Genomic DNA, 12607 nt, shown 5'->3' on the forward strand with positions numbered 1-12607 from the left:
ATCCTCGCCTTTACGTCTGCATCTGAACCTCCTTGTCCATCGACGATGCTTCCCAGGTATGTGAAGGATTCTACATCTTCCAGAGTTTCGCCATCAAGAGTGATTGGATTGCTGTTCTCCGCTTTGAATTTGAGGACCTTGGTTTTCCCTTTGTGTATACTGAGGCCTACTGATGCAGAGACTGCTGCTACACTGGCTGTCTTCATCTGCATCTGTTCGTGTGTACGTGATAGGAGGGCTAGGTCATCTGCGAAGTCCAGATCGTCTAATTGGTTCTGAGCTGTCCATTGTATTCCGTGTTTTCCCTCAGATGTCGAGGTCTTCATAATCCAGTCGACCACCAGAAGAAAGAGAAAGGGAGAGAGTAAACAGCCTTTTCTGACCCCGGTCCTTACTTGGAATGCATCTGTCAGCTGTCCTCCATGCACGACCTTGCACTGTAGTCCGTCGTATGAGTTCCGGATAATATTGACAATCTTCTCAGGAACTGCGTAGTGTCGAAGAAGTTTCCATAATGTCCTCCTATCTACACTGTCAAATGCCTTTTCATAATCAATGAAGTTGATGTATAGTGACGAGTTCCACTCAACTGATTGTTCGACGATGATCCGTAGTGTTGCAATTTGGTCTGTGCACGACCGATCTTTACGGAATCCAGCTTGTTGATCTCGAAGTTGAGCGTCTACTGCATCCTTCATCCGGTTCAGCAAAACTCTGTTGAAGACCTTCCCTGGTATTGACAGTAGTGTTATGCCTCTGTAGTTTTCACATTTGCTCAGATCTCCTTTCTTTGGAATCTTGACGAGGTGCCCTTCTTTCCAGTCCATTGGCACTTGTTCCTCCTCCCAAATCTTTTTGAATAGAGGGTAAAGCATGCTTGTGGTTACTTCGACGTCTGATTTCAGTGCTTCAGCTGGTATGTTGTCGGGTCCTGCTGCTTTCCCGTTCTTGATTTGTCTGACGGCCACTCTAATTTCTTCCGTCGTTGGTGGGTTGACATCTATAGGAAGATCTGTGTGTGCTGCTTCGATGTTCGGTGGATTCCTTGGAGCCGGCCTATTCAGGAGTTCCTCGAAGTATTCTACCCATCTGTTTCGCTGTTGTTGAATTTCAGTGATTGGCTTGCCTTCCTTGTCTCTGACCGGCCTCTCTGGTTTACTGTATTTCCCTGCTAGTTTCTTCGTTGTATCGTAAAGTTGTCTCATATTTCCTTCTCTAGCAGCTTTTTCTGCCGTCGTTGCTAATTCTTCCACGTATTTCTTCTTGTCGGCTCTAATGCTCCTCTTCACTTGCTTGTTTGCTTCTATGTATTCAGCTTGTGCTTGGATTTTTTCTGCTCGTGTTCGGCTATTGTTAATTGCTGCCTTTTTGTTCTTCCTTTCTTTGATCTTGTCCAGTGTTTCTATAGAGATCCATTCCTTATGCTGGTGTTTCTTTAGGCCCAGAACCTCTTGACACGTTGAAGTCAATGTTTCTTTGGTGCCTTTCCAGTTGTCCTCCATACTAGTTTCTTCTTCCTTCAGTAGATTTTGAAAGGCTTGGAACCTGTTGTTGAGAGCTATCTTGAATTCATTGAGTTTGTCAGTATCTCGAAGGAAGGCTGTATTGAACCTTTGTAGTGCTGTTTGTCCACTTGTCCAGTTCTTTTTTAGCTTCACTTTTAAATTGGCTACAACTAGGTGGTGATCTGAAGCTACGTCAGCTCCTCTCCTGGTTCTCACATCTTCCATTGTCCTTCGGAATTTTTTGTTGATGCAAATATGGTCTATCTGGTTCTCTGTAGTGTGGTCCGGTGAGATCCATGTAGCCTTGTGTATACGCTTGTGTGGAAATATTGTGCCTCCTATGACTAATTTGTTGAATGCACACAAATTTGCAAATCTTTCTCCATTTTCGTTTCTTTCTCCCAGTCCATGTTGTCCCATGATATCTTCATATCCGATGTTGTCTATTCCGACTTTGGCATTTAGATCTCCCATTAGAATGGTGAGGTCCTTTCTTGGGCATTTCTCAATGATTGACTGCAGCCGCCCGTAGAATTGATCTTTAATGTCGTCGTTGCTATCATTGGTGGGTGCATAGCATTGGATAATATTCATTGTGATCCCCTCCTTCTTTGTTTTGAATGATGCTTTGATGATTCTGGATCCGTGAGGTTCCCATCCTACAAGTGCATTTCGTGCTACTTTGGACAGCATTAGAGCAACTCCCTGAGTGTGTGGAGCATTTTCCTCTTCGTGACCGGAGTATAAAAGCATCTCTCCCGTAGCTAGCCTTTTCTGTCCAGCTTGGGTCCAGTGAGTTTCGCTGATCCCCAGTACTGCTAAGTTGTATCTCCTCATTTCCATTGCTATTTGACTGGTCTTCCCGGTTTCCCACATTGTTCGGACGTTCCATGTACCTATAAAAAAATTTTCTCTGGTTGTTAGAAGGGGCATCGGCCTCGTGGCTTCCGAAGGAACTCGGCTTTCACCATGAAGCGTCATAATTCTTCTAAATGAAGACCTTGTAACTCTCAGGGCAGAGTTAAAATGGTTTGAATTATTTTTTCTGGTAAGCGTTTTTTTAGCGAGTTAGTTTTCTACGGGATGGGGACGCTAACCCCATGCCATGTACCCCTACAATAATCAGTAATAGACGTCAAGGTAGGCAGTGATCAGCTTTATGTTACTCATATTCCCTCCAACTTCGCCGACGGTAATGCAAGGTCTCAACAACCCATTCGCCACCTCTACCTAGAACATTATGTCCAAACATAGTATGAATCTCTCATTTACTCAGTTACAGCCACTCCACTCCTGAATCTGTTGTTTACATTTTTTTCCCATCACACTGGATTACGTAAAAATAAATCTCTCCAATTTATGATATCACTCAACATTATTATTGTTTTTTTTCGCTTCTCACCTCAAAGATTTGGCACAACAGTTATGAAATGGTCACCATGTTCTATAAGAGATTTACCAGGTCTACTAAACCATGGAATGGGTGTTTGTTTACATGATTTGCCTGCTAGTGGGAGTGTAACAATTAATTCTTTCGTACCAAACTCTAAAACATCTACACATAGAAAGAATAACAATAATGATAATAATAATATAAGTATTCCAAGTGTTGTACATATTTATGATTGGCAAAGTGAAGCGAAACGAATTCCAGTTAGTCGTGTATTAACTATAAGACAACGTCATTCTGCCTCATCTGTTGAGAAATATGCAAATGGATTATGTGGAAATGGGGTGTTGGATCCTGGTGAAGAATGTGATTGTGGTACACAGTAAGTTAAGCCAGGTCATTTTGTATATTATTGTTCTTTTCATTTCGTAAAAAATTATCTATATTGTTATTTAATGCAGATACATTAATCAGTCTTAATAAAGGTAAAACTTGGCACATATATTCACATGTTCAATTCGTCACATCGAATCAGCATAGCGAGTTGAGTTTCTAAAAGAGTTAATTCACACACACACCAGTCAAGGTAGTCTTTACGTACCAGCATAACTCAGTTTAGCCATCACTGACTTTACGGAGTGATACCAAGTCTTGATATGGCCTCCCCTAACTTTCTTTAAACCTACTTCTACACCATCAAACATTGTTAGTCAAGGTAAACGGTAGTTTGACAATCATTACAGATGTTCTATTCAACTTGGTCAATGAAGATTCACATCCTCATTAACCCAACTTCAACATTGCTCACTTCAGTGGATGCAAATATATCAGTATTAGTTAACAATGCTATTTAATTGTGATAACTTTATTCAGTTAGAATCATACCACTTTTCTTTTTTAGTAAAATATTTTTTGATGTATAAATTGAGTCGTGTAGTGTTTTGTGATTGTACAATGATTGCATGCATTTGTATTCAGACTTATAACGAACGCTGAGTGTTTGTTTGGATATTTTTTTTATTAAATAGTTTGATAGTTGTTTCATAATAGACTGGAAGCTGTTTAACGAAACCTTTAAAAATCAGAAAACATTATATACTTCCTTCATCCCATTTCGAAAGTACCCATCAGCATAGATCTTCCATATTATATTATATCGAGGCTAAGACTGGTGATTGTGATAGGACTCAATCCCTAAGTTCGAATGCAATGTTCTGCATTTTTTAATTCTTGATGTAACATGATCATCATCGATCCTAAACTGATTTACCTCCACAACCCACGTTGTTTCGTTGAATTTTCGGATTGTTTATCTTAAAACAAGTTACTAACGTGCAGTGAATTAATAAATATTCTAGATCTGTAATTCCTCTGATCTCCAAAAAATACTTTTCAGTTTTGTCTTTTATACTATGCACTGGAAATCGAGTGGTTAGTTGCATATTTACACCAAATCTTTTCAAGTTAACCAATAATTTCGTCTTTTTAATTTTACACTTTACAAATGGATACTTAAAAGGAATGAAATTCCTTCGCATAGGCCACTATGTGTTTAGCACTTCAAACCATCCAACAACAAATAAATAAGAAAAAACCTGAAGGACTGAATTGTTTTAAACTCTAGTATACTTTAAATGACTCAATAGTTTGATCTGTTCCCCTTTTGTTTATATAAATTGTTTAAATCGATGAACAAGTAGAAACAGTGTAGGAACGCGCATGTCTGTGTATATATTAGCTAAAATATCATCACTCATAATTGGATAGAAAAATAATTTATATTAAAGAAATCAAAATAGTAATTCGATTAATTTTAATAATCCATACTTCAAAGGAATGTAGCAATTATTGCTTAGAGTGAACTTCATTGGATTTTATTGTTGGATTATTTATTTATATAGCCTGACAAAACTTCAGACACCAATGAGTAATCCAATGGGAAATGGAATAACTGGCGAGTGTGAAACACATTTCAGCCAACAATTCAATATACTTGGTTTATCCACCGATCAATTATTTGGTCTTTTAGTAATGCCTATCATTCGTAGAATAGTCACCATGTATAATCCCTGTAATTATCCGCATACACTTTTTAACACAACTAATATTAATTTTCCATCAATATCACAGTGAACGGAAAAGACTAACTAAGAATAAAAGATGTGAATTCGTGATATTTAGTGAGTTTTAGAAATTTTTTATGCACGATACAAATTCCACGAGAAGCCTTTAGCGAAGTTACTTTTCTAAGAGCCATCACCATAGAAACTTGAAATGTTTCGTTACCTAGACGTCAACACTACTAGTCTACAATGTAATGAAACATGTGACATTTTGAAATCGATACACTTTTCTTCTTGTTTGTCTGTCTACCAATCTATCTAAATGATAGTCATAATTGAGTGTTGTCTTTGAAACCACTGACTTTAGTGACAAACAGTTGAAACCAGAGTCCTAACCTATGATGAGTAAGAAAAGAAACGAAAAAGGATAGACAGATAAAAAACAATCGATAGTGGAGAGCGAGATTTGGGACAGAAAATAATTTAACTCACTTATTTGAATTAGTATTGTCTCAATTTCCTTAATTCTTATTTTCGCTCGTCACTGTCTACTTCCCAACAATTTCACATTAGAAGCGTTTTTGTGGATATTATAGTAGTTTCAGTGGTAGAGATCATGAGTCAATTGAAGCTAGACCATCAGTACTTCAGGGCTTCTCAATTTTCCATGGTGGTCTAGCTTCAATTTCCTACATTTCTTTGTTTTTAATAGAATTAATCCTTTTTATAGAAAGAATCTTACCAAGGTTAAGTTTATTACATATGCTAAGTGTTATTGAAAATATCTAACACAAATCCAAGTATCTTAATAATTTAAGGGTCGCAACGTCTTGACAACTCATTAACTTTGTGTTTACAATACATACTATTGATCAAGATTTCAAACAGGTTTTCAACTCAGTCAGCAGCTTAGTAGATAACGAATTGTAGATGGGAGTGATAAGGAATACTATCGAATCTCATTGAGGATATCATCATTAAATTTAATATGCATCAAACTGAGGGTTGCAAAATGTGACAGAACACACGTTCTAGATCCCATTACTAGCCACATTACCGAATATACAGTTATCAGAATACTTTATGAACGTAGTGCAATTTTCTCCAGGTTTGGATAGTTGGTCGTGATGATATTAGTTGTATCACTTGTTTCGACAGAGTGTAAACATCATCCCAATGGCTATCCTTGTGTATGCATATTCTGCTGTATATGTAAGATTAACAGTATAGAAGAAAACAGATAGAGAATGAAAATTCATCATTAATCATAGTCAGATGCTTAATCGTTTTGACTTGTATGTTATTATTGTACTGTCGACATTTGTGTATGTATTTTTTAAAATCAAATATTAACCCTGTGTGTGAATTTACCTTCAACAGAATGACTCACCCAACCAATTTTAAAAATAGTCTACTTGTATTTCGACAATAATAGGAAGGTAATTTCTTATTGAGGCGATAGGATTAAACCAAAACAATAAACCTTTATCAGTGTGCAAGAGTTTGAGAATTCTCTTAGTGAATACATTTTTATATCGGTTTATTTTGTTGCTAGCTCTGTCTATTAATCAATCAAATGTTATTGTTTATAGTCTAGTCGAATCAAGATTATTTTGGAAAATGAAATTAATACCATTCAACTATTTAATATAAAATAAAGATTTAAAGCCTTACCTGTGTATGACATTTGAATTATAGTTATGAATTGATAGACTTTAGAATAATTTCGTTTTCAAAATAATAATGTTTTCTAAGTTATCCAAGAAACAGTCTGCTAATAGGAGGGACCCAGTAGAGGTCATGTCGTCATGCTATCAATTCGTCAGTGAAACCAATCGTTAATTGTAAATATTACACAAAATCGATTTTAATGCAGTTATGATTACCTTCTGCACATAATAAGGAACAATTATTTTTTTAATATTACCATTGTATAACTTAATTTAAAATATGTAAGAATGTATTTTTTTAAAGTAGATCTCTTTTGGAACCTCCATAGGCTTATCCAAACCAAACGCTACTTTTCAAAATACGTGAATTTAATTCACTCCTACTTATTTTTTCGGTTTACTGAATCATGTCATAAAACTAATCACGACAATTATTTTGATTGAAGCCTGTCAATAATTCTTCGTGACTTATGTATACCACTAAAGCTTACTATCCGTCGTCTTTAACAGTTTTTCGATTTGTACTATAGTTACTGGATGAGAACCAGTTATTTCGATTTTCTTCAGTGAAGACAAATTTATAAATATCTGCCTACGTAGATTATCTGATGAAATCCGGAAATTTATAAAAATCCTCCGGTAAAATAAAGTGCTTGGTGTTATTTATCACGGTAAATGACACTTAGAAAACCAATAAAATTGTCAGTATAAGCATAATATAATAACTGAACTTAAAAATAGATGTCAACCATTATTTTTTAATTGTTAAAGTTTAAGAAATGGTGATAATCTAAAGTTCATCAGTCGGTCATATGAAAGGTATATATATATATATATATATATATATATATATATATATATATATATATATATATATATATATATATATATATATATATATATACAATAGTGAGTTGTATGCAAAATAGATTCCTTCTTCATATGGAGCATCCCATTCATTTCTAGTTTCAATACTCACTACCTGGTTGGGTCCCAGTATAAAAATCGTATATATCCGTATGTACTAGAACAACCGCAGAACGTAACGTAGTTGTACCCCAGATGACGTTAATTCATTTTAGCTCACATGCATTATTTCTTCAATATGCATAAATTCATGGAATTAATTTTGTTATTTTACATCAATTTGTATCACTCTTCTTAACTTTCTTAAAATAAACTATACTTTAGAACTTCATGTCCAGAAAAGTGGCAAGCCTGTTGTGACCCAGTACGTTGTCGATTACGTGGTAATTCTCAGTGCGCTGGTGGTCCATGTTGTGATATTATTAAAAAAATTCCCTGGAAAATGTAAATCGATCAGCATCTTTTTATTGTAAATTAAAACCTTCCGGAACTATCTGTCGTAATGAATCTGGTACTTGTGATTTACCGGAATATTGTGATGGTCATAGTCAATGGTGCCCAGCCGATGTATACAAAATCGACGGTGAATTATGCTATACCGATGAAGGTCGTCGTGTAAGTGTTATCATCTTCAAAAATTCATTATTTTAAGTATATCCATTCAATTAAAAAATTTTATACGAAGGTTAGTATTTAAGACAGATACAAGCGTCATCAACATACAGTCTATTAATAAAAATAAGTAGCTAAATTTAAGTTAAATGCACCTTTTAAAAATATTTTATAGACTTTGAAGGATATATACATTTATATTACACAGTCTTGATATCGAGTGATAATGTCATCTTTACCAGGAAACTTAAAGCCCTCTTAAGTTTAATTCAGCGTAATGTCTTAAATGTATATACTGTTGAGGTGTCCTGAACTAGGATGAAAATGCTATGTAATGCATCTTGGTTGTCAGTGGTCATTTTATTAATGCCAGACTTATAATGAAAATTCATCACGAAGCTATACGAGAACACACTACAAATCTCTTTATTTTAATCTTTTCAATTTCTGTGAAATATAACATTTGCGAAATATGTAGTCTGAAAAAGATATAATTCGTATTTGACACAATAGAAATTATGAGTGTGAGCGGCGGCTTAATGTCTAGAGCACTCATCTTTTCGGTAATAGGTTCGAGTTTTGTCCCACTCCGGTTTGTTCAACCAGGTAGTATCATTGACCTTCCTATCAAACGATATGATTCAAATCTCTCAATACATAAATTGTACCTTGTAAACAAGTTAAATCAATTAGGATGTAAACTAATGTTCATCAAATAGCTGATAGGTTCCATCCCCTTAAATATTAAGTTTAATATATAACTGTTTATATCATTATTAGAAAGGGTTTGGTTTAGTAACTATCTGGGCAAAGTAGCTTAGTGGATAGCGCATTTTACGCTTGGAGTAAAATGTACTGTATTTAGGAGGCGGTGAAAAAATCAAAACAAATTTAGGCACATCGGGCTACTAGCCGGTTTATTGGGTGTTATGTAACATTGATATTTGTTAAATTTGCACAAGTAGTTATTCAAATTTAACTCACTTTTAAACGTTATTTATTTTGCTTACGGAGAAAACGCATAATCTGAAGATAACCTTAGACTGAATACTTTCTTGAAACCGCAAATATTCAGGCGATTGTTTTGTTCTAGTTTTATATCAATTTAGATGTGACCGAATCCAAATATTTTTATCATGTTATGGATAACAGGTTATCATTTTGTTACTGGCTATGCTTGTCTTTTTTTTAGTTATTCCCTATCTTATGCTATCGATTTTTATCTGTAGTTATTTTCGTATTTAAATGACTTCTCTGATCACTCCTTTCTATGATTGAAGTGGGTTATTAATGAGCAGTACTGATTGGTTATTCTAGTAGTCGGTTTTATTTTGCTAGGTAGTTGATTAGTTTAATTACATACGTTTTATAATGAACTAATATCATAGTAAACATTCGAAAAGTAATGCTTTTTAAATTTTAGAACTGGTGTTACTGACTAATCTTATTTCAACAATCACTGACTTCAAGAGATAATCCTGGAGTTCTAGTGAGAAGCCGTTACCAGTGGAGTTCAACCAGATTTGTTGTTAGATATCAACTCACTGAAGACAATGGTGTACGGTGGCGCAACTTCGTGGATTGGTTGAAGTTAGACATTAACACCGTTGGACACCGGCTCAGTGGTTTAGTTGGTTAAGCGCCTGGCGCGAGACTGATAGGTCTTGGGTTCGAATCTCGCGGAGGGCGGGATCGTGGATGCGCACTGCCGAAGAGTCCCATACTAGGACGAAACGGCTGTCCAGTGCTTCCAGGTTTTCCATGGTGGTCTAGCTTCTACTGACTCATGATTTCAACCAGTGAAATCATTGGAAACCAGGATGAACTGGACAGTCTCTTCATCCTAGTATGGATCCCATTAATGGTGGGTGTCGACGACCCTATCGGGGATTGAACTCTGGACCTTTAAGTCTCATAATAAGCACTTAAGTAACATTTGGACCATTTGGGTAGCGTCTTAATGGTTTATGCTTTTGACTTTAGTCAACTTGTGATATTGCACAACTATCTTTTCAATACTGTCTCACTCGTCAACACGGCTGAACTTCACTGGTTCCAACTTCTCACTAGAATTCTAAGAATTACCTTTGGAAATTAGTCAGTTATGTGAACGTGATTATTTTTCACACAATAAGTTTGTTAAGGTTATATTGTTGACCTCATTTATGTATTACACAAACTCTGGTGATCTACAACATTTGCATCATTACACAAAATCCTTAAAAATAAATTTTTAGTTAGTGAAATCCCTTGTCACTGAGAATTTTGTCAGTAAACCGATAAATTCTAAAAATATAGTGAACAACTCAATTATTTAAATAAATGAATTGTTGTTTTGTCCTGTGACAATCACTGTATGTTGTATGCACGTGAATAATAGTAAACCTGTATCAACAAACACGTACACACACGCACTTAATAGTCAACGAGATTGTACGAAAAGTGCGTGATATGATGAACATGGAAAAGAAATAGGGGTTTTCACTTCCTCTCTATATATCTATCTACCTATTTCATTATCTACTCTTTTCTTCACTAGTTGTGTACTAATGTTTATTATATATCTAATTGTATGAATAAATAAATGCATCGACTGTTTTTCCAAAATGTTTATTGTCTTTTATTCTGGATAGATTTAAATAGATTGTTAGTCGTTATTGAAAATGATTACTCCGACTATCATATTACTTAATTAATGGCATGTAAAACTTGTCATGCTGTCGTACTTTAATTTTATGACTGATTTTAAATACAAGAAATTATTTCAAACAATATACATATTACTAGGTAATAATTGACATAGTTTAGTGTGAGAAAAAATCAACATTTCAACTAAGTAACTACTACAACATGGTGTCAAGTTCATTTGCGCTAACCATTAAATTTATTGTATTTAATGTTCCCGTAAAGATATGAAATATATAAGTTAAGTCTTTGATTGAGATCATGAATCGATCGATGTTAGACCGCCGTTGAAAACCTGGAAGCACTGGACCGCTGTTTCAGTGGTGGTCTAACGTACATTGATTCATGATGTCAATCAAAAACTTAATCTCTACAATCCCACACTGATATAAGTTAACTGTCAAGTTAACCATCCAGCGCTTCCAGGTTTTTCGATTTTGATCTAGCTGAGATCATTTCGTAAGTTTTAATATTATTGTAACATTACAATGTCCACAAATCCCCTAAACTAATAATAATCATATGCTCACTAGCGATTAGATTCAAGATGTAACTTATGGAGTTCTAGTGAGATGTCATGATCTATGGATGAAGAGTTCCTCGTTATGTCTCTACACCGGTTAACATATAATTTTTTCTTAAATGAAGCATAAAATTTATTCCAAATAAATAGTGATAAATCAACCTAACAATATTTATTGAAGTAACTCAATTTATTATTATTGAGTGAAAATAACGAGAATAAAACAGATGTTTTTTTGTTTTATGAAATCATTTAATGAAGCTATGCATTTGTATTTATAATTGCTCAATAAATATATGCGTTTATAGAAGAATAGAAGATTATGTCATAAAGTGTTGAAAAGAAGATAGTGTAATAATCAAAAGGCTAGAGAAGAATAGGAAGATAAAAATAATTCGCAAGTCAGAAATTTGAGAGATAATTGTTCACTTAATAAATATTAAAGAAAAATGAAAGGTCATAATAACAATTGAATACTAGTTATGAAAAATTGTTAGAGGAAAAAAAAGTATAAAATAGTAATAAAAACAAAACCAAAACATTCTGGAAAAGAGAATTTGGGCTATGGAAAGATTAGGTTGGATGTATTGCTTTTACACTAAGAGGTCAAGCCTGAATTAGTGGATGGCCAACTTCTCAGTAGTGCATAAATTTTTTTATTCGATCTCACTTTGATTTCATTTCTTCGACCATGTAGATTATTCTGAAGGACGATTTGTTTTAGGCCATGTGCTCAGAGTTGATAAGGTGCTCCTGTATAGAGCTTCTGATTGTTTTGCATTCTGTCAACCCTGCCATAACAATATATACCTTAGGGTTTCTATGTCCCGGCTTAATTTGACTAACAGAAGAGTACGGTATATGTGAGTAATGTTTGTATTAGAAGTCCAAACCAGAAACTGTTGCTGTAGAAAGTATTGTGATACATTTAATTAATAAGCGAAAGTTATATGCACCAGTCTTTGAAGTATACTTACTATCTAAGGGTCGGAGATATCATTGAACCCCTCCTACTAAAGTGTATGGGTTTCGTTTTGAGCTTAGATCCTAGTAGCGAATAGGACAAGTAAGTACACATACCACTAGCATTATTATTGTCCTTGAACAGTGAACTACAATTACACCAAGGTGCCGCATGTATACGCTATGTATTTTGGTATTGACACATAAAAAAAGTCATTTGTTCCTTTTTTATTCACTCACTTCGGCCCCATAAGAACCAAAGACAAAATAGTTGAAACACCTACCATTCACTGATTAGTCATAATACAAAAAGATACTGTACTCGTAAA

General features: G+C 34.7%; 1 protein-coding gene across 1 annotated transcript in view; it reads left to right on the forward strand.

Annotated features, from left to right (window-relative positions):
* The window catches only part of MS3_00007543 (uncharacterized protein), a 93089-nt gene that overhangs the window by 48248 nt on the left and 32234 nt on the right, over window positions 1-12607 (forward strand). The window contains exons 12-13 of the mRNA XM_051215834.1: window positions 2915-3277; window positions 7820-8110. Coding sequence (XP_051066376.1) covers window positions 2915-3277; window positions 7820-7943 — 487 coding nt within the window. The 3' untranslated portion in view covers window positions 7944-8110. The remainder of the gene's footprint in view (window positions 1-2914; window positions 3278-7819; window positions 8111-12607) is intronic.

The sequence above is a fragment of the Schistosoma haematobium genome, chromosome 4 (genome assembly GCF_000699445.3).
Source record: "Schistosoma haematobium chromosome 4, whole genome shotgun sequence".
NCBI lineage: Eukaryota > Metazoa > Platyhelminthes > Trematoda > Strigeidida > Schistosomatidae > Schistosoma > Schistosoma haematobium.